Genomic DNA, 21045 nt, shown 5'->3' with positions numbered 1-21045 from the left:
CACCGAGGAGGAAAAGGAGGATACGGAGGAGGGAGAGAGAGAGAGAGAGGGCAAGAGGAAATGTCCACCACGCACTCACACGACACCTCTCACCTCTTCAGATGCGCTACTGCATCGACAAGGAACCGTAGCGCAGACTGGCAAGTGGGTATTCCTCTAGAGCCCGTGCGCAACACGGCGAAATCGCCAGAGTGGGAGAGGAAGAGAGAGGGAAAAAGAAGGCCAAGTTACCTGGCTAGCGCAAGATCGCGCCCCCGTCACCCGCATGGTCCACCGTCCGCTACAGCACCACTAAATTTTGTATGCAGATATACCTCATAGATAGCGGGTCAACGTACACCTTGCGTGCATACACTAGTCCCGTCGAGTCTTTGCGCATTGAGATGCTTCCCTCGTCCCTGTCGCGTTGTGCGGCCCAGACCTAGACTTGCTCTCTGCCTTGGATGCCGTCGGTGTGGAAACCGCATTTCCCTGTGCTGCCCCACCTGTCGCTGCATCTTTTTGCAAGATGCATGCGCGCCACACTGTGTCGCTGTGTTGAAGGCCGGGGTGGACTTGGGACGGTGTAAGTCGTATCAGAAGGCATGACGGACAGAGAAAGAAAGAGAAAAAAACAGAAGAGAAAAAAAAAAAAAAGGAAGACACCACCTTGCCGCCCGTCATATGCATTCCTCCCACCACAACCAGCTAAACCCAAGACATATCACGACCCTCTCATTCACATACCACCCGCACTCGCCGGCCGTGTTGCCCGCTTGCATCCGCCCATCCTTCTTTGCTTCTAGCCCTCACCCCTCCTCCCCCATTTAGGAACCCCCCGGGCCCTCTCTGCAAGCGCTCGGTTACCCGCTCCGAAGGCCGTTATCGTCCACGGATCCACGTCCAAGAAGCATTATTTACCTCTCCCCTCCTCCTGTTTCCGTTCGTCTCTGCATTCCTCTCCTTCTTCATCGCCATTCCTCCTCTGAAGACGGACGACTGCTCTCCCTGTGTCCCTCTGCCGCTCAATACGTCACACGCCGCCGGCCAGGAGACGAGAAACGTGTAAAAGCCTACACGCATCCCGACATTTCATTCTTCAAGAGTCCTACGTTCCAGTAGAATTCTCGTCGAGTGTATCTGTCGCATCGTAAGACTTGAATCAAGTCGAGAGACAATGGCCCTAACCATGCAGAAAAGACCTCGCAACCCGGACGATTTCCCTACCACGCAGCTGTTTCTTCTGGGTGAGTTGCATGCCACCCTATATCCCTAACCTCCCACTCTCCTTCTGTCCCGGCACATGGTGTCTCGTCCCGCCACGTTCCTCTCGTAAGTCTTAGCCACCTGTACTGACGCCCCCATTCCTAGCCATCGTCCGTCTCGCCGAGCCCATCGCCCTCACCTCCATCTTCCCTTATGCCTGGCCACTCGTCAAGAGGTTCGAAATCGGCAACGCTGAAGATGCCTCCTTCTACGCCGGCCTTCTCATCTCCTCCTTCTCTCTCGCCGAGGCCTTGATGGGCATGTACTGGGGTGGTCTGTCGGACCGCATCGGAAGGAAACCCGTACTTCTCCTGGGATGCATCGGCACTATGTTCAGCATGGTCATGGTTGGCTTCGCCTCCAACATCTGGATCGCCCTGGCCGGCAGGGCCATCGGAGGCCTCCTCAACGGTAACATCGGCGTCATCCAGACCATGGTTGGTGAATTGGTCACCAAGCCTGAGCATGAGCGTATGAACCCCCTCCTCCTCTCAACCTTCAAAATCTTATATATGATGCTGATGAATCAGCCCGCGCCTTCTCCGTCATGCCTTTCGTCTGGTCCATTGGCACAATCATTGGTCCCTTTATTGGCGGTACCTTTTCCGATCCCCACGACGCGTTCCCCAGTCTGTTTCCTGTCGGTGGCCTCTTCTACCGCTATCCTTACCTGCTGCCCAACCTCGTCTGTGCGGCTCTCCTGTTTGTCAGCATCATTCTGGGCTACTTCCTGCTGGAGGAGACCCACCCTGACATGCAGCCCCGTGTCTCCCTCCCCGACGACACCTACGCCTCCGAGGAGACCCCTTTGCTCGAGACCTCGGACGCCATGAAGAGACCCGTTGTCGACCTGAGAGATGACAATTATGGCACTGTCCGCGGCCGCGGCGAGCGGGCCTCGGAGAAGAAGGTCGATCAGCCCTACAACATCTACACCAAGCCCATCATGTCCTTGATTCTCGCCCTCTGCATATTTACCTATCACTCAATGACCTACGACCATCTCCTCCCCATCTTTTTCGAGGACGACCGCGCCATCGCCAACCCCATGTCCATCCTCACCTCCTCGACGAGTCCCTTCTACACGCCGGGCGGCCTCGGAATCTCGCTCCGTGCCGTCGGCATGATCATGGCAGTTAACGGCGTCATTGCGCTGTTCGTGCAGGCCGTCATCTTCCCCTTCGCCGCCGAGAAGCTAGGTGTCTACCGCCTGTTTATCATCGTCACTGTGCTGCACCCCATCGCCTACGTCATGGTTCCGAGCCTGCTGCTCCTCCCAGAGTCGCTCTTGTATGCCGGCATCTACTTCTGTCTGGCCGTCCGCAACGTCCTCTCCATCATTCTCTACCCGCTGCTCCTGATCCTGATCAAGGAGGCGACCCCGACTCCAAAGGCCCTCGGCAAGGTCAACGGCCTGGCCGCCAGCGCCGCTGCCGGATTCCGCATGATCGCCCCTCCTGTCGCCGGCTGGCTGTACACTTTTGGAAGCAAGATGGACTGCACCGCGCTGGCATGGTATGGTAGTGCCGTCGTCGCCGTCATCGGTGCCATCCAGTGCTTCTCCGTCAAGCGCGAGCGCAAGTACGAGGTTTGCGAGGAGGAGGAGGCCCAGCCCTGTCTGCACAAGAAGGAGTCCCGGGTTACCATCATGGAGACTTTTTCGGACGACGAGTGAATGCGTCATGAAACGAGTGTCACGAACACAAGTCTGGAGGAGAAGTTGAAGTAGTGCGCACGAAGTACACCGCGAGATGGAGTTTGCGGAGAGAATTCACGACCCACCAAAAAAGCAACCAATTCATGAAAAGGGGTTATAGACGGGGAGTTTGTGTTTGTTAGTTTCGGCCGAAACAGGATGGCGTCACGGATCTGATTTTGGAGTCTGGAATCTTGGACGGGGACCGGATAGACTAGAGATATCCCCTGGTTGGCCTGCAAGCGAGCATGGCTGGGCTGGAGGAGTCATGGTTGCATTAATTAGGCGCTGGGAGCGATTGCCACTTTGGTCATTTTGACATAGTTCATTGCCTTAATAGAATCCAACTTGACATGATCAATCGTGTTTTGTCCTCCTTGATTGCAGTACATGCGATGCGATGATGGTTGATAGACCAAGTCCCCAGAAACAGCGCTGGAGAGCTCATTTCGAAAAGGTCAAGCTGAATTGGGAAGCACGTCTGCCAGTCGGACGTGCCTACTGGACCATGAAACCATCATCAACACCTCAAGTAAGCTTGATCGGGTTTGGTTCCATCGGATTCGCAGCTTCTCCATGAACTCCAGAATTCGGGTCGTCCGCCCAATGAAAATCGCCACCACAAAAAAACCAACACAAACTCACTCACGTCCGAAAATTCCCACCTACTCACTCACTCACTCACTCACAACGTCTCCTGTGAGCAACTCACACCAACACATCCAAGTAACAGCAATAGACTGATTCAGTCGACGGGAGACTGAAGCCAACCCACGTCACGGAGACAAACGCAAACACACACACACCCAAATCCGATGACAGGAAAAGCGGGGCCGACCGCAACCATGCAGCTCGACGAGATCACCGACCAGATGGCCGACGCCATGATTGCCGAGACACAGCGCCGAGACGCAGCCGAGGCGGCGGCGGCGGCAGCAGCATCGGGCCAGGCCGCCGCCCCCGGGGCCGCAAAGGGCGCTGCCCTGCCTCCCGGCCACGCCCTGCTTAGCGGCAAGACGCCGGACCAGGTGCTCGCTGACCTCAACAAGTCGCCGCTCTTCATGACGGAGCTTGAGGACAATGACGACGTCGCGGCGCTGCAGGCGCTCGCGTACGAGGGCACTGCGCGCGAGAACGGCGAGGAGTTCAAGGAGCGCGGCAACGAATGCTTCAAGGCCCGCATGCACGCCGACGCCAAGGAGTTCTACACCAAGGGCATCGAGATACTCGCCCTCGAGGAGCGGCGGAGGGCCCAGGGTGAGAAGACGTTCCACACGGAAAAGGCGCGCGTTAAGGGAAACGCCGAGAACGCCGCAGGGCAGCAGCAGGAGGAGGAGGAGGAGGAACGAGAGGTCGAGGTCGAGGACGACGACGATGAAATCGCCCAGCAAAAGGCCGTGCTCGAGAGCCTGTACGTCAACCGTGCCGCGTGCCACCTCGAGCTCGGCAACTATCGGTCATGCTGGACCGACTGCGGCCTCGCGCTTCGCCTGAACCCGGCGAACCTCAAGGCCTACTACCGCTCGGCGCGCGCCCTGCTCAAGGTCGGCCGCATCGCCGAGGCCGACGACGCGTGCGCGCGCGGGCTCGCGCTCGACCCGGACAACAAGCCGCTCCGGGCCGTCGCGCGGGATATCGTCGAGGCGGCGGAGCGCGCCGACGCCAAGGCACGGCGTGAGGCGGAACGTGAGGCCCGGGAGAAGCTGCGTGCGAGGCTGCTGCGGGCGGCGCTCGCGGCGCGGGGTATCCGGACGAGGGAGACGGCGCAGCCGCCCGAGATGGAGGACGCGCGCATGCGCCTCGTGCCGGACGAGGACGACCCCGCGAGCAGCCTGAGCTTCCCGGCCGTGCTGCTGTACCCGGTTCACCTCGAGAGCGACTTCGTCAAGGCCTTTGGCGAGACCGAGTGCCTGGCGGACCACCTGTCGTACATCCTGCCGGTGCCGTGGGACGAGAGGGGCGAGTACTCGCCCGACGGCGTCGAGTGCTACATGGAGACGGCCAAGGGCGGGCTCGTCAAGGTCGGCAAGAAGGCGACGCTGCTGAAGATCCTGAGCGGCGGCAACGTCGAGGTCGTCGACGGCATCGTGCGGGTCTACGTCGTGCCGGCGGCCCGGGCCAAGGCGTGGATCGACGAGTTCAAGATCAAGAAGGCCGCCGAGAAGGGGGCCAGCAGCTAAGAGTGAGGTAGAGGATGGACGAGGGGGCTTTCTTTCTTTCTTTCGACTTCTTCTTTCTCTTTTCCGCTCGGGGACTACCTCTAGATGGATGGACGGTTTTGACAGCGAGATATCAAGAAGAGAGGGAGTGAAAAAAAAAGTTGGTGGACTAAGGAAACAAAAGTCTTTCATGATTGCTACGAATGTGCCGAAAACAAAAACTCGGGAGTTTGGGGGGGAGATTTTTCTTTGGGGCGGTTTTTTTCTTCTTCCCTTTCCTTTTTTCTTCTCTTGATATCAAATAAGAACAACTTTTGTTTTACGCTCTGCCAAACACCACGCGGCCAAGAAACACAGACACCCACCGTCCTCCTCATACTCCTGCTCCTTCTCCTCCTCCCATCACCGACTTCCCATGACGGAAACACCCAAAGCCGTCATCCCAATCAGGATTTCCTGCTCTAGCCGCAGTCACACTTGCCCTGACAACAGGTACCGATTGCCATCACCGCCAACCACCCGGGGAAGAAAACCAAACCGACAACGATGAAAACAGTGTGCGCGAGCAAAGGTGGGAATCTAGAAAGAGGGTTACTTTTCCAAATCATCATCCAAAGACGTCCATCCCACCAACCAAACCCCGCCTGGGGATCTTCTTCTTTTCCGTTTTTCATTCAACCCCCCCCCCCCCCCCGCCCTTTCTTTAGTTTGGGTGGGAGGGGGCCGTCGTCTCTCTCACGCGGACGTGGCCCTTCTCCTCTTGCTGCGATGCGAGTCGGCACCGGCCACGTCACCGACGGGTTCGACCTCCTTCCTGGGCGCCGTCATGAGCGTCATGAGACCGAGCGCGGCGTTCTGCTCGGCGATGTCGGCCTCGGAATCCTCCTCCTTCCGCTGTTCTGACGCGCATCTCAGCACGGGATTTGTGCCGTGCTTACGCTTCCCGCTGTCGCGGCCGGCGGCGTCATGGTCATCGTGATCATCGTGATCATCGTGGTCGATGGTGCGCTTGTGCGCCCACGCCGGACGAGGCGGGATAACGACGTGTCTGTTCACGGGCGTCCAACGGGGCACGGCGCTGAGGTACGGGTCGGCTGGCCGGTAGTTCTCGTCAACGAGACGGTACGGCTGTGTGGGCCGGTTTGCGGCCGTCCAGCCTGAGGTCGGCGGCGGCTGCTTGGAGTGTCGCGGCGGTGCCGGATGGTGTCCGTAGCTGTAGCCGACGCTCTCAGAGCTGTTGCTCGACGCCGAGTCGGGGCACGAGCGGTGGCTCTCCCCGTCGGTATCGCTATAAGGGCTCATCAGACGAGTGTCGAGTCGAAGTCTCTTGTCATCCCGCAGAGTGCGTATGGGGCGGCGTTCGATATTGGAAGCTTGATTCAGCTCTATGGGTGGGAGAGCATGGTGCTGGACCTTTCGTGAAAGGTCGGCATCCTTGATGGCGTCCTCGACGATCCGACGATCGATCACCATGCGCTGGTAGTCCGGGGAGCCCGGAGGAGTGCACAAGGACGGGAACGACGGTCCAAAGATTGGGATGAGGGCCCCGGCGATGCCGTAGCAGAAAGTAGCACACACTGCCTTGGCACATTCATACGGCATCCAGTATCCTGAAATTGTAAGCTTCGTCATTAAGAATGAGCCTAAGGAAAAGGGAAGACCAACCTTGAGCTGCTATTGCGCCTCCTGTGATGCTGTGGGTGATATCCTTGAGACCAGGATTGAGGCCCAGCATCTTCGCCGGCATCGTCTGCCATCCATCCGTCAATCAAAACACATTGTCGAAACGACCCCGGAGAGCTTTCTTCCTTACCTTGGAGTACTTGCAGCACTTGAAGAACGGGGTCATGCGGACGAGACCGATATTGTAGTCCCACATGACAGTGTAGTCGTTATCATCACCCGGGTTCTTGAACTCGTACTTGAAAACTGCCCCAAGTTCGTCAGCAAATTCACTCTCCATCGGGGTCCAAACTCGAGAACTGCACACCTTCAAAGCTCTCTCGTCCAGTCTTCTCGAAAAAGTTTTTCTTGCCGCTGTTGTAAGGGATATGGGCGCAGGACTCCTGGATTCTTCCAAAAGGCGTCACCCGGAAACGGTGAACCTCGCGGCGGGTCGCGTCATCCACGTTTTCGAAGGGAAAGTACTTGATGACACCACGAGGCTTGTACTTGGACATCGGGGCTGGTTCCTTGAACATCTTGAGCTTCGGGATGATAGGTTGGTCCAGGTAAGGCGACGACGGGTCTCTGTCCGAGTAGCAGGTTCCCGGCGAAGACATGGCGGGACTTGGTAGGAATCGAGGCACGGGAAGCGGCCCAGGAGGGGATGGGTTAAGAAGAGAATAGACGGAAAGCATCTTGCCGGGCTGTTTGTAGGGTGGCGGGGTCGGGATTATGTCTTGGAAGCAGTGTGATGCTGCGATGCGGAAAGGATTTGGTGAACTGGTGCAGGCGAAGTCGTTCCTAAAAGAAGGGAAGATAGAAGCGACTTAAGACAAGCCCTGCAGTAGCAGAGAGGCTTGTTGTAAAGGGGGGAGGGGACAAGTTCAACAGAATACGGGGCTTTCTTTGGCAATCGACAAACACCTGATGCCTTCGTCCGGGGGGGTGGTTGACGACTCAAGATCCGCTGACATGCAGCCCACTGACAAAAGTTGTCCCAAGACAAGGAGAATGGGGTCCGAGATTGTCGTCTTTCTTGGAGAGAGGCTGCCGATTCTGCAACGGAACCTGCGGTCCAGTACTGGTGCTTGAGGGCAGTCTCTTGGGGCGCGGCGCTCTCGGTGCAGTTTTTTTTGTTGCGAGTGTCTTGGAATCGACCTCTCAGCAGTGAGGTCTCCGTTTGTGACCGGCCACCGCTCTTTCTTTCGACGTATCGAGGGTGAAGCTACGAAGTGATAAATGACTGGTATGATGGGTTGTAACAGGAGGCACTCAGACAGACAGACAACCATTGACTGACGCAGTATGTATGGTCTAATATGTTTCCTCCAGAGGGAGGGGTGAGTGAGTATCCAAGAAGTCAGGTTTGATGGGGTGATGGTACGGCCCAGAGCTTGTGCCGTGGCAGCAAGTTACCGCATGTGTCGTCTCGATGTATGTGTGTGTGTGTGTGAATGAGTGAGTGAGAAGGGGAGCCCAGGTAAGCCAAACTGCTCCGGGGAAGCTTCCATGCAGGATTATCCGCACCTCTGCCGAATTTGTTAGAACTCGTAGACGAGCCAAGCCAGAGCGTCCAGTCGTATTGCAAAAACCACAGGCTTCTGGACTAGTCACGCATGCCCCACGGCCGACTTGGAGGCCAGAGACTAAGGCAAGTTTCATCAGATACCACCAGCGCAAGCCCTGGTCCGCTTGGAGGAAGGGGGAGGGGGGGATATGGGAGGTGAGGAGGGTATTCAAGGAGAAGGTCGTGGCGAATCGTGGAGTTATTGGCTGAGTTTGCAAGCGCAAATACAGCAGAGACTCCCGGCGGAGACCAAACAGGGAAGGGCACCGTGTTTGGAGGCGCACGGGGTGTGGGAATGGTAAGGTGGATTCGCGGATAGTCGCATGAGGTGCCATCTTGCCGTTGACTCTAGCAGCTTTCAGTCGAGATGGTGGAACAAAGCTGGTCCTTCTGCTACGTTGAGGATCTCAGGACAACGTCAACGTGACCCGGTACACTTGGCCCGCAACTGTGAGCTTATGAGAAGAGATAGTGATACAGAAGCGGTATCATATTCGATGGTAAATGTTCGTCATGCTGGTTCGTGGTTTGCAGTGGCTAGAGAGCTTGTTGGCATCAAGGCGTCGTGTCATGGGGTCCTGACCTGGTCCCTTTCTGTTGAGGGGCGGTCCACACACACACACACACACTCTCTCTCTCTCTATCGCTCTCTCTCGCTCTCTCTCTATCTTTCTCTCCAATGGATGAATATGGTGACTGGCCTTTCGTCAGACCGCCAAAGAACGGTGCCGTCTTCTTTGTGGTTGGGTTACGTGCATATCCGCAGGCAGCCCGGTGCCTTGCTGAGATGTTCCGGTGTTCTTCGAGAAGTCTAGTCCGGGTCCTATTTCTCTAAATCTGGTCCTTCAAGAGAAAGGGATGGTTGCAGCTGTCACCATGGGGTTCCCCGTCCCCCTTCCCATGAGCTCGCCTGCGTACAAGCACAAGAAGGGGGGAAAATGTCCGATGGGAAGCACAAGTGGCCGTTTTATCTTGAAGCCCGACCCGTGTAGTAGCTGTTACACTCCTCAGAAGTGGAACAAGTATCGGGCTCTTCTCCCCAACAGTCACGTTGATCAGAAAACCGAGTACGTATTCGAGCTCATCACGGGCCAACCTTGACCGTTCCTGCGGAATGAGATACCGTCCCGTGGCCAGACAGCCGAAGTACGATGAGAATAGCATCAAGTCAGGAAATCATTGCATGTAGAACTTTTGGAGACAGGGACAGAGAGAAAAGAATAGAAAGAGAGAGAGGGGCCAGCATGGGTCATGGTCGAGTCAACGGACCCCTTGCCTAGCGCTTCGTTAAGACGGCAGCCAGGCATTGGGTTTCTGCGGTCTCCCGCGCACCGCTAATTTAGACAGGTACTCAGGCCATCGTGGCTGCGAGTCTGTGGTTGAGTACTCTTTGCAAACGGAGAAGCTGGTCAGCTGAGCCGGGCAGCAAAGCCAGGAAGGAAAGGGCCAAGACATTTTGCCGGGGGTGAAGGGGATAAACAGGGACGACAGCCGCCTTTGGGACCCTTGTTGCGGACAGACGAACTGGTACCTGGGCGTTTGCCGAGAGGTTTCGCCCATCATTGGCGATGCCGAGAGTGTGAAGAACAACCCCACCAGATCGTGACAAGGGCGCGATGCTTGGATGCTTGGATGCTGATCCAGGTCCCCTGAGCCGGGGTCTTTGGACCTGGACTTACCCGATGCCGAAATGGGACCAAATCCAGAAACCAGGCTTGCTACTCCTGGAAGAATCACTGAGAAAGATGCCATGCTGGTTTCAGACAACTGTACACTGTCTCGGTGACACCGCAGCGAGTGACAGGAGAGAAGTGGCGAGGTCGCCATGCGCCGTGCGACGCAACGATGGATGCAAAAAACGGCTGTACACATCAACTCCGGGATATTTTGCTCTTTGGCCATGCGGAAACCGGGAGGTGGGTGGTACACGGCGTGGATGGCAAAGCGTGGTTGTGTAGCTCTCAAGGGGGAGGCGGACGGGCAGCTTCACGTCTGCAGCGGCCATGAGCAAAGCCTTCCACGGTCCGTTATCCCATGACGGCAGCAAAGCGACCAAGTTACATTCCCTTTGCGCTTTGCAGTTGAATAGACGACCGGGATGCTTGGCCATCTTAGTGGACAGGGACATCCCGAATCCTCCCATGGCCTTTCGAGAGACCGCCGGCGGCCTTGTCCTGGGCCCGATTGCATGCAGTGAACAGTCATCGAGTGAGATATGTACCCCGCGACCGACGATGGAGATATTGAGAAGCCTGAGTCACTAGTTGAGTGGGAATAAACAGCAGTTGTTGTATGTAGTAGCACTGACCTGAGAAGGCGACAGTGGCTGCCTCATTCCGTGTGACCTGATACCTCATGGTTTTACCGCTCACCCTCGATGCAAACTCGTCGTGGCCAGCGCTGCACCACTGCTCCGTGACACGGCATCGGAAGCAGAATTCAACGTGTGGAGAAGCAAGAGCACGTCGTGCGGTGTCTGATAATATCTCCGAGAGTGTCCTACGTCAGACTGGCAAGATGGTGTCCAGGGATGGACCCTCAAGTGACGGGGGGTTTTGTTGTTGTTGCTGCTGCTGTTGTTGATGACAGTGACGAATGTTGGACGAGCGAGAGGCCGCGTGTGTGTGACACCAAAGTAGGATTTCTTGCCGTCGAGGACACAGAACGAAGAAGCCAAAAAGCGAGTGTGCCGAAAGTAGATGCAAGGATATCATAATGGGAAAGTCTTCAAACCCGCTTCGGAGCCCCAGGAAAGGAAGCAGAGGCCTATCATTACTTGGCTAATTATCCGGAATGAGACTCCCGGGCCCGTCCGTCTCCTTTCCTGAATCATCCTCCCAAAGAAGGTGATTTCTTGGTTTTACACCCCCCACCCCCCTTATTTCTCTCTCTCTCTCTCACACACACACATACATGCGCGCGCGCATACACACATATATGCATTCTCCTCTACACAATTCTCTAACCTCATCCTCCTCCGTCCCATGAACCGGTCCGTTCATTCAGTTTCGACGGGCCGAGTTTGATTACTTTGAATTACCAGAGAGACGCCCTTATTCAAATCCTCAAAAGCATCGGCAACCGATAGGTGTTACTCGAGGAACCCCGCAAAGAGCCTCCTCAACCACAACCCAGGGTCCGATATCGCTGTCGATTTTTTGATTTTCCGCCTGTGTGCTTTCCTTTCTCTCTCTCTCTCTCTCTCTCTCTCTTTGTTTTTATCTTTACTTTCCCACGTGAGTCTAGTCCAGATGCATGTCTATCTCTTTTCCGTCTGTGAAGCTATCTATCGCTGATGCTTGGAATGTTGTCTGTCATTATCACCGTGCATCGAGTGCAAGGCAAAGAATAGCGATCGTCTCCCCGGTAGAACGCCTCTATATATACACTTAAAAGTCTCGGTTCCCAAGACGCTCTAAAGTTCCCAAACCAGGCTATTGCGCGACAATACCTCATCAAGTGCCCTTCCAAAGGGAACATCTTTGTTTCTCACCACTTGGCATGCTGGCGCAGTAGTGATGGTGTTTCGCCAGGCGGGCATGTGCTGTTGCGCCGTTTGTCTCACCCCCGAGGCCAACTGGAATCCGCGACTTCATCCCTTTATCGAGGGCAGCATTCCCCGGAATCCCCTCAAAAAGATGGCAACTCCGCTCATATCGTTGAAATGGTTGTCTTCCACATCCAGTGCAGTTTCATCGCAAACTCGGTAGCCAACGATGGGTACTGCAGACGCCCTATCCCCGGTTCCCAAGATGCAACCCGCCCACGGGTACCACAACCATGCCAGGGCGCTACACTCCGCCACTTTTCTTCTCGTCCTTTTGTTTATCTTGATCCAAGTCGTGCGGAGTCGCCAGGGTGCCTTCGAAGTCATCGACACCGACGCCCTTGTTCCGCTGATCAAGCCGGTGGCGGGCAACACTCATCATGACGCCATGTATCTGCGCGAGTTCGCCGAGAGGCATAGTCTCACGCAAAACATCTCATGGCTCTCCCGGAGAATCAAGGTGGTACCGGACGCCCCCCAGAGGCTTCCATTGGCAAACATGGCGCAACCATTTGCGGAAAGCGAGTTTCAAAACGTCCGCTGGGATGACGAGGGCCTCAGCCTGGACGCCCAAGGAGCCGCAAACCTGCTTTCCGTGACGAAGAGCCCCACGCCCGGTGCTGTCGATGCCCCCGACCTGCTTTTCGGAATCTCAACGTCCTACGATCGTCTCACCTACGAGAACGACTCTCTCATCAAAGACTGGCAGCGGTGGCTCACGAACGGCCGGGGGTCCTCCAACGGGGCTACTGCCGTCGTGACACTGCACCAGGCCTCAAGTCGGGAGGCCTGGGAGATTTACGAGAAGCTGCACAAGGCTGGGATAGATGCCACGGTGATACCTCTCCAGAACAGCGTGGAGAGAGCGTCGAGATATCTGGACATGATCACCATCCTCCTGGATGTCAGCGAGGCCCTGGCTGAGCAGGGGCATCCGAAGAGGTACTTTGGTCTCGTCGACGACGACATATTCTTCCCTACTCCGGGGCAGCTCATCTCGAGACTGTCAAGGTTCGATGCCGCAAACCCGTATTACATCGGCCTCCCCAGCGAGCGTTCGGACTGGGCTGTCCATAACGACACGGTAGTCACCCACGGTGGTGGGGCGATCTTCTTCACCCCCCCGGCGGCACTCATCGTCTCCCACGTCCCGTGCCGCTCAGCTGAGGGCTTGACCGGAAACAACACAGCATGGGACAGACTCCTCCACGACTGCGTCATGAAGCACACCGACCTCCCCTTCCACGTCCTCCCGAGCTTCTACTCGCCAACCGACGCCCTTTACAGCATCCAGGCCGCAAGCTACGACCTCGGCGTCTCCCCGCTAACCCTCCGCCACGCCAGGTCCCGCCACCGCTTCACCCCGAGCCCGGCGCACCTAGTGACGGCCGTCTGCGGCGAGGCCTGCTTCTTCCAGCGCTTCCGCTTCGGAGACGAATGGATCCTCGTGAACGGGTACTCCCTCACGCACTACCGCGCGGGCTTCGAAGTCGTGCCCATGGCGAGCGACGCGAAGCTCCTGGGAGCGATGCAGTACGGCCAGGACGCGAATCTGCCGCTCGGCGAGGGGATCGTACTGCGCGAGACGGGGGAGAGAAAGGAGGTCGTGACGTGGAAGGGCACGAGGAACGTCTGGCTGTTCCTGGACGCTGGTGTCGGGGCGAGGGGCGAGGTGTGGCAGGCGTATGTGAAGAGGAGAGGTGGGTCGGGCTTCATGACCGGGGAGGCGGAGGATGAAGATGGCGATGCAGACCACCTTGATTCTGTCGTTGTGTTGGTGTGGGAGACGTAGACGGCCTGACAGTGCTAGCGAGACGTGGGCTAGTAACCCTCAGAACAGAAATCAAGGCCCACGAGTATGATTGCCGTCGAACCACAATGACATAACTTTCAGGAGATGTCTACCACACGATAGCAATGGATTCCCAGGTTGGGAGATATTGCATGTTCCGCGGCATCAAATCGCTCGTTGACCCTACCTAGCCATGATGGGATGGTATCCGTAAAAACTGGCAACCTCGCTTAAACGGCACCCCCCCCCCCCCCCCCAATGCCGAGCCTAAAGAAATCGCAAAACCACTCGCATCACTTCTTCCAGTCCCTCGGCCCGACTTCGAAGAAGATCTCTCCGCCGCCCTCATCCTGGCCGGGCCTCGCGACCCCCTTCCACCCAAACTTCCTCTCCACAAGCCCGACCATCGCCGTGTTCGCCTCGCCCATCGTCGCCGTCACCCGGTCGAACTGCGGCCCGCCGTCCTCGACGCGGGTGAAGGCCCACTCGACCGCCAGCCGGATCGCCTCCGTCGCGAAGCCCCGGCCCCGGAACCCGGGGTTCACCATCGCGCCCACGTCGCCGACCCTCACCTTCACCCTCTTCCCCTTCCCCTCTCCGTCTTTCTCCTCCTCCTCCTCTTCGTGCTCGTCAATCCCGCCGAACCCGCCGAGCCCGACGACAACGCCCTCGTCCCTCTCGACCCCGACCGTGTTCTCCACGCCGTCGACGTACACGATGACAAGGTTCACTCTTCCCGGCCCGCTCGCGACCCGCCCCGTAGCGTCGTCCAGCACGGTCGGCACCGCGGCGCTCTCGCGCATGCGGTCGATGACGACCCGGGCGACCTCGGGCGAGATGGCCGAGGCGTGCGGGTCGTACTTTGTGTTTTCCGGGTCCGAGAGCACGGCCGAGAGGGCGGCGGCGTCACGGGGCTCCATCGTGCGGAGGAGAATCGGGTGGGTCGGCGAGCGGAGGAGCGTCGGGAGGTGGGATGCTTGTTTTGTCGGTGCCATGGTTGCGGTCCGATGGGGTTTTGTTGCCCCCCTTTCCGTTTCTTTTCTAATATGTTGGATAACGGGGAGAGGTCTGGCCGTGTAAACTTGTAGGACGACGTCTTTGGGTATGGAATGGGTTGAAGGCCGATTTCGACCGGGCTTCTTGAGCTTGGGGCGGACAGATGTTGGAGTAGAGATAATTGAGTTTTCCAAGGTCGGGATGCAGAACCAATCGAAGCTATGCAACTTAATGGCTGACAATGTTATCTACGGATGTATGGATGTATGTGTACAAGGCCGATAAGGTGAGGTCGTTCCCGCAGCCTTTCAGAGTTGCGAGTCGTCCAAGCCCTCGCTTCTTATGTCCCCCATCGTCCTCCTTCACCCGAAGCGAACTGCATGCCGCACGTCGCACGGCTTCGCAACCCACGGAATCCACTCTGGCAGAAACGTCGCAATCACGCCCGCGAATCCTTCTGCACCTCTCCCTCCCTCTCACAGGCGGCATTTCCCAGCAGGAAACACCCAGTCTTTGGATTTCAAACTAGGATGTCCGACAAAACTTTGACTCATTCACATTTCACGATATCAATCCCCTGTTGTTGTATAGAGTTCCATGGACAGCTAAAACCAACCCTCCTGGTACAGAGTACAACCACTCTCGACAACCCCCCGAAAAAAGAAAAAAGAAAGGGCACAAATGCCGGGCCCCGCCGCCCCTCCTGTCCGTTTCGAGAAGGTCGGTCGTCCCCCGGACCGGCGCCGCCCGCTGAAAGTCATAGGTCCCTTGCGACCGAAACCGAACTCCCGGTTCGTTACCCGTTCCTTTTCTGACTGTCAGAAGAGTCATCGATCTTCGTGTGACTCACATCACGACTCACATCCTCCGTCAGTTTCCAAGGAATATCGCAGCCAACTTGAGTCAGAAGGGCCAATCTACGACCAACAAATATGGCATCGAGTGAAATTTCGCAATGCGGCATCGCTCTCTGCCTGCTCTATATGCGCGAATAACGTGGCCCACGGCCGCCGGACAGAATTCCCGGGTAAAACGGCCAATAACTCCGCTTTGTCTCTGAATCCCATGCATGCTCTAACCCCAATAGATAGATAGATGCCTTTCCTATGCTTGCTTGCCATGCCCCGAAAATTTTCGTATCAAATGTTTGTGCACGCAATCCGTCAAAATCCGTTTCGCTTCGTCTCTTCTCATAAAAAAAAAAAAAAAAACCCCCAGGAACACAATCATCACCAAGAATCGGGCCCAAAATGTCCTCCTTCAGGCACCGTGTTGTATGAACACGCCTGCCAGTCGCAGCCTTGCTTGTACACCTCCGTCCCCCACCACTTGAAGCCCTTCATGTGCCCGGGGTAGACGAACCCGAAAAAGACAACAACAATGCCAAAAGCCAGGCTCGAATCCAATGCTGCGCTCATCGTCATCGTGTACTTTGCCCACCACGCGCTTTTCCTCCTCTTGACCAGGTAGTTGAACACGTAGCAAACCACCGCCCACACTGAAAAGTTGAGTCCCGTCGCCGGCGGGATCCACGCCATGGATCCGAAAACGACCGGGAGGTTGATCTTCCTGACGATGCTGTGCCTCTTCTTGCGCGCGTAGAGCCACAGGGGAATCGGCGTGATGGCGCCGATGAGAAAGCACCACACGAGTCCGCGATACGTCGCCTTCGGCCCGAAGAACTCGCCTGGTCCAACCACACCCCACAGAATCGAACCGTTAAAGTGTACCCGCGCGATCGGGCATGTGAAGCCGTTGACAGCCTCTGACGTGCAGATGCCCTTGACGTTGGCAAACATCCAGTTGAGTACACCGATCTGCGTGAGAGACGACACGATGGTAGCCACCATCTGCACCGAGAACATGATCCGCGGAGGGATCTTCATGTAGTGCCCGAGCTTGAGATCCGAGGCGAACTTGATGCCCTGCGCCGACGAAATGTAGCCGTATGTCACAAACACCATGTTTGCAATCGGCCGCCCGGGGAACACGGCGCCGCAGATGAGCTGGCAGATCAAGTAAATGCTGCTGTGCTGGTTCGTGACCGCCATGATGATGCCGTTCGGGATGAAGAAGATGGCACAGATACCCAGCGACATGAGCAACCCGTACCACGGAAGATGAATCGGGTAGCTGTACCCGTCAGTCAGCTTTGTTCGCGCTCCTACGTCTGAGCGGTAAAAGATCGACTCACTATTCAACGACGAAGATGCCCACAGCAAGCATTGTCACAAACGTCGTCAGGTACCACGACAACGGCGCGTCCTTGTACCGCTTCATGAGTCGACAGTGCACGTCCTCCCGGAACATCATACCTTCAAGGTTGGATGAAGACCTTGAAATGCCTCTGCTCCCGCTGAGCGACCGCTGGGGCGAGATGTGTTCGGAGCTGCCGGATACTGGCTGGTAGACTGCCTGGCCCTCATTGCGAGCTTCCGCGACGGCCGTCTTCCACGTCTGCAAGATATCCTTGCCATGCCAGCAAGCCGTGTGCGTCAAAAGAGCTGCCAAGGCGGCAAATTGCACGCCGTAACTCAGTACGTAAGTGATGGGCAGGAACACTCGGCTGTACTTGCTGTACGCCTCTCTGTCGAAAAGGAACTCTGGGGTCAAGATCTTGCTCACGTCGTAGACCTCGCCTTTGTTGTCAAAGACGGCGGACGACAAAATGGGCATGTATGACGAGTAGAAGACGTTGGCGTAGTAGGCGATGGGTGCAATGAGCCACATGACAACGACGAGACCGCCAATGACGTTCATGGCCGCCCAGAAGGGCACCAGTAAGGGCGAGCCGATGTACGTGATCTGCGCCCAGTCGAACGTCAACGGGAACAGTCCGAGCCCAGAGACAACGCCAAAGAGGTTGGCGACGACAACGTTCTTGGGCGCGAACCAGGTGATGACGTTGAAGTAGCTGAGACAGGGCATCAAAAGGCCGGGAAGGAAGTAGAAGGCGAACCCGCCAAACCAGACCAGGTAGAAGAACTTCCACCTCGAAATCCTCCAACCGTCGGCGATCCTGTTCTCCTCCTTGTGAAGCGTACCGAACATGGCGGCCGACATCAGAGTACCGGGCCATATCATGCCGCTGGGTCGTACCAGGAACCGACGAGTCAAGCCCGCGAAAGCGTAGCCCAGGATCTGCGTCGACAAGGTAAGCAAGATTTGGTAGGGAATGGTGGCTTCCTGGTTGTAGAACTTGGATTGCTCGACAATGACATCCGTCGCGAAAGCAAAGCCGAACGACACATTGCTGCTCACGTAGACGCAGGTATGCTCCTTCTCGTTCCACCGTCCTTGTGCCAGCCATCTGCGCAGACGAGTCAATGACCGCCTCGGGGGCAAACGGTCATTGGCGCCTTCGGGGACAAGAACGCCATCTACGAACTCTTCCGGGGGGTCGCTCGGATATTTGAGGGCGTAGTCCCACATAAGGCCAAGCGGGTGGACCAGCAGCAAGGCGATGACTGGTGTAATAGCAACGCTGGGGTATCGTAAAGAAAAGAACAAATTGGTGGAAGAACCGAGGACCGAGAACAAAAAGGACAATATCCACATCCTCGGGGTGTTGATAGACAGGGTGACGTTGTCAGTCGGTGGTACCGATGCGCGGACGACTTCATGAGGCGAGTTGTCGACAGGGTCCTCGTCGGGCTCGCTACCTGTGTAGTCGTCGTATTGTATCTCGTCTTCGGCGGCATCTGATTTGGCGTCCTCGAGCATGTTGGTTGTCACGGGAGCCTGTGTCACTCCGAATCGCCCCTCCAAGCCGGTGGCCAGAGCGGCGGCATCGAGCTCCTCGGAGAGGCGCGAGCTCTCCCGTTTCGAGCTGGCCGAAAATCTTGACGAGGTCGACTTGGAGGTGTCGGAGACGTATCGGAGCGGGTGTGCGTTTCCCGTCCTCGAGTCAATGCCAGTGGGCGAGACATTGCGGCTCGGCTCTTGAGAGACGGCACCGTAGGAGGGGGCGTCGTTGCGCGCGGAGCGCAAGAGGGATGGTTTCGAGGGCATGGCGCCGTCGTCTAGTTGCGGGACAGGAGATGTTGGGATCGGGTCGGTCGTATCGTCACCATGTTCGCCGGCGCTCGAAGTGTATGAGAGGGCAGAGTGACGGCTTCGCAGAGTGGAAGGGCGGGATCGAGGGTGATGTGTAGTGTTATATGGGTCAGAGGCGGTTTGGTCGGATGACGAGGGAGTCGAAGGATTCGCAACATCGGCCTCAGCAGCGGCAGGGCTGTCGTTTGTGGAACCGGCTGCGGGTGCAAAAAGAGGCAGAGGTTCTAGGGCCAAAGCAACCGTATCGGCGTCAGGGTCGTGAGGGAAAGGCGCCGTGGGCTTGCTTTTGTGGCCAGGTGCTTTTCTAAGGCTCATGGCTGTTCACCAGTTGAGTGCCAGTGGCAGCGGCCCAGACAGGCAGGACGAAGGAACGTCGGAAACAAGAGGCGACAGGGAAGCGCAAGTAGTGTGTGTGGGTGGACTGTGGACCATGGACCTTGACTGCGGGCTCTAGTGGATGGACAGAACACCACGACCAGCTGGACTGGACCAGACTGGTTTGGCCCTGGAGGAGGGAGTGGGCGTGGCAGTTTGGTGGGGGTGGCTATCGTCGGGGAGAGGGGGGGGGGAGTGAGATGTGTATGATTCAATATGTGTGATGTGGCCGCCTGCCTTGTCGGTATTCCGTACGGCACGGAACCTTGTCAGGCAAGCCCGGTCTGGCGCGAGCTTCGACGTTGAACACAGGAGTGCGGTTCTTCGTATGGGTTGGGTTGGCCTGTCTTGCTTTGCTGCTCTCTCTCTCTCTCTCTTTCCCTCTGTGTGCCCCTCAGCGCTGGATGCGGTGTGTTTGCACGGCCACTTGCTTGCCTCACTTGCTTGGGAGACGGTAAAGATGCTGCCGTACGGATACCAAAAGACGCTACTGTGCTGTGTTGGTGGGGATCAAGAGGCGGGAACCAGCGTAGGATGACGGACGCGAAATGGGTTGAAAGTGCAACGTAAGATGATGCACCTACAGTTGGCATCTTTTGGAAAAAGACGAGGGATGAATGGATAAGGCTAAAAGTACAAGAAACTGGCGGGCGAATGGTAGGGAGCAGTGGGGGTTTAGCCTTATCCTAGAAAGGCCTGTGAGCCAGGCAGCCTCCCTTGACCCTGTTCTTGGGATTCGGGGACGGGATGCCAGTGCTCGGATGCGCTATTCGTAAACATCAGGGTCTTCCAGGATGAAAGGTGAGTGTTGTTCATGTTTTTGCTTTGGGGCCGTGCCAAACAACATGGGGCGACGACATTCCTGACTCGGGTCCGTTGCGGTGTTTGGCTGTGCTGCGTGCATGTCTTCGAATAGTCTACGTTAATATCCCAAAGGGCAAACATTCGGCTTCATTCTTGTCTGCTGTTACTGCCGCCCAATCGGCGTCCCGCGTCGGACCATAACCCCTTGTCTGCTGTACTTTTCTGTGATTGTTTCGCAGTCAACTGTGATGGAGCAGCCGGTCCATTACAAATCGGAATGCTGTGAGTGGTTCAATGGCCCAGATCCAGTTGCAACTAGAGCAAGGCACGCCAGAAGTACCGTCAGTAGTACAGCCAGCAGTACTCCATACAAATACTCAGTATTCGTACCTCCTGGTGAAACTTCATTGGCAGTGTTCTGGTAGTGTCTCGAAAGGGTATACTTTCTTTTCGGCGAGTGTCTAGCCAAGGGGGAAGGTCAATCAAGACGCGGCGATCCCCAGGCTGCTAAGACTTGCAGCCTGCAGGACGATCCCAAAGTGCCCAGTCCCAACGACACAGGATGCAGCCCGCCAGCCCCAGGTACTCGGAGGACCGAGGTTGCCGAGATGTAGGTACCGTCAGCCGGCCAAAGGACGGGGGATTTGACTGAAGGCGTCTGCGGCCTTTTTTTTTTTTTTTCGACGAGCGCGCAAAGGGCCGCAGGCTCGCAGCTCCGATGGCAGGGTGTTTGACGAGGACCAACGTGAAGAAGCGAGAGCAGTGCTGCAGGACTGAATAGTCGTTACCCCATCGAGAGCTTTGAAGAGATTGTCGCCGCTAAGCCCCCTTGCCCAATCCTAGCTGTTGATGGCCATGATGCGCAAGACATCTCAGGGATTCGAAGGGTCGCACAGTGCATCCTGCAAGCGAGGGTCTTGCAGCTCGACTGTCGAGCAGGCACGATACTAACGGTGCTACGCGAATAGCCAAGACCCAGATCGAAGTCGCAGATGAAGCTACACTATTGACGGCTTCAGCGGGTAGTGATGGCCATGTCCCTGTCGATGGGCACCATGACTGAATGGCGAACCTGACTCTCCATCAGCAGCTCGTGGATCTCTGCCCGGGGTTTAGCGGAACGATGATACCACCAGAGAACAG

General features: G+C 56.8%; 6 protein-coding genes across 6 annotated transcripts; 3 read left to right on the top strand and 3 right to left on the bottom strand.

Annotated features, from left to right (window-relative positions):
* Positions 1-645: 645 nt before the first annotated feature.
* Positions 646-3302, top strand: CDEST_08575 (Putative major facilitator superfamily, MFS transporter superfamily). Its single transcript, XM_062924734.1, has 3 exons — positions 646-1226; positions 1351-1716; positions 1776-3302. The coding sequence occupies exons 1-3, from the start codon at positions 1157-1159 to the stop codon at positions 2918-2920; spliced, it is 1581 nt and encodes a 526-aa protein (XP_062780785.1). The 5' UTR covers positions 646-1156; the 3' UTR covers positions 2921-3302.
* Positions 3303-3786: 484 nt separating this feature from the next.
* Positions 3787-5121, top strand: CDEST_08574 (Putative tetratricopeptide-like helical domain superfamily, cns1/TTC4, wheel; the record flags this gene model as incomplete). The annotated part of the gene is made up of 1 exon (XM_062924733.1): positions 3787-5121. The coding sequence occupies one exon, from the start codon at positions 3787-3789 to the stop codon at positions 5119-5121; it is 1335 nt and encodes a 444-aa protein (XP_062780784.1).
* Positions 5122-5835: 714 nt separating this feature from the next.
* CDEST_08573 (Putative transcription regulator HTH, APSES-type DNA-binding domain-containing protein) lies at positions 5836-7382 on the bottom strand (the record flags this gene model as incomplete). Its single annotated transcript, XM_062924732.1, has 4 exons — positions 5836-6710; positions 6766-6850; positions 6914-7029; positions 7091-7382. The coding sequence occupies 4 exons, from the start codon at positions 7380-7382 to the stop codon at positions 5836-5838; spliced, it is 1368 nt and encodes a 455-aa protein (XP_062780783.1).
* A 4666-nt stretch (positions 7383-12048) lies between these two features.
* On the top strand, positions 12049-13671 carry CDEST_08572 (uncharacterized protein; the record flags this gene model as incomplete). Its single annotated transcript, XM_062924731.1, has 1 exon — positions 12049-13671. The coding sequence occupies one exon, from the start codon at positions 12049-12051 to the stop codon at positions 13669-13671; it is 1623 nt and encodes a 540-aa protein (XP_062780782.1).
* A 280-nt stretch (positions 13672-13951) lies between these two features.
* Positions 13952-14962, bottom strand: CDEST_08571 (Putative GNAT domain, acyl-CoA N-acyltransferase). The gene has a single exon (XM_062924730.1). The coding sequence runs from the start codon at positions 14664-14666 to the stop codon at positions 13965-13967; it is 702 nt and encodes a 233-aa protein (XP_062780781.1). The 5' UTR covers positions 14667-14962; the 3' UTR covers positions 13952-13964.
* Positions 14963-15862: 900 nt separating this feature from the next.
* CDEST_08570 (Putative oligopeptide transporter, OPT superfamily) lies at positions 15863-19251 on the bottom strand. Its single transcript, XM_062924729.1, has 2 exons — positions 16862-19251; positions 15863-16800 (listed from the first exon to the last, which is right to left on the bottom strand). Exons 1-2 carry the CDS (start codon positions 19036-19038, stop codon positions 15897-15899), a joined length of 3081 nt encoding a protein of 1026 aa, XP_062780780.1. The 5' UTR covers positions 19039-19251; the 3' UTR covers positions 15863-15896.
* Between the last annotated feature and the right edge of the window lie 1794 nt (positions 19252-21045).

Source organism: Colletotrichum destructivum, chromosome 5 (assembly GCF_034447905.1).
Source record: "Colletotrichum destructivum chromosome 5, complete sequence".
Lineage (NCBI taxonomy): Eukaryota > Fungi > Ascomycota > Sordariomycetes > Glomerellales > Glomerellaceae > Colletotrichum > Colletotrichum destructivum.
This window is presented reverse-complemented; position numbering and strand designations above follow the sequence as displayed.

Coding starts and splice junctions, on each gene's coding strand:
- CDEST_08575 (XM_062924734.1), top strand. CDS start 1,157: ATGGCCCTAACCATGCAGAAAAGACCTCGCAACCCGGACGATTTCCCT. Junction 1,227..1,350: donor CACGCAGCTGTTTCTTCTGG/GTGAGTTGCATG, acceptor CCCCATTCCTAG/CCATCGTCCGTCTCGCCGAG. Junction 1,717..1,775: donor CACCAAGCCTGAGCATGAGC/GTATGAACCCCC, acceptor CTGATGAATCAG/CCCGCGCCTTCTCCGTCATG.
- CDEST_08571 (XM_062924730.1), bottom strand. CDS start 14,666: ATGGCACCGACAAAACAAGCATCCCACCTCCCGACGCTCCTCCGCTCG.
- CDEST_08570 (XM_062924729.1), bottom strand. CDS start 19,038: ATGAGCCTTAGAAAAGCACCTGGCCACAAAAGCAAGCCCACGGCGCCT. Junction 16,801..16,861: donor GGCATCTTCGTCGTTGAATA/GTGAGTCGATCT, acceptor TGACGGGTACAG/CTACCCGATTCATCTTCCGT.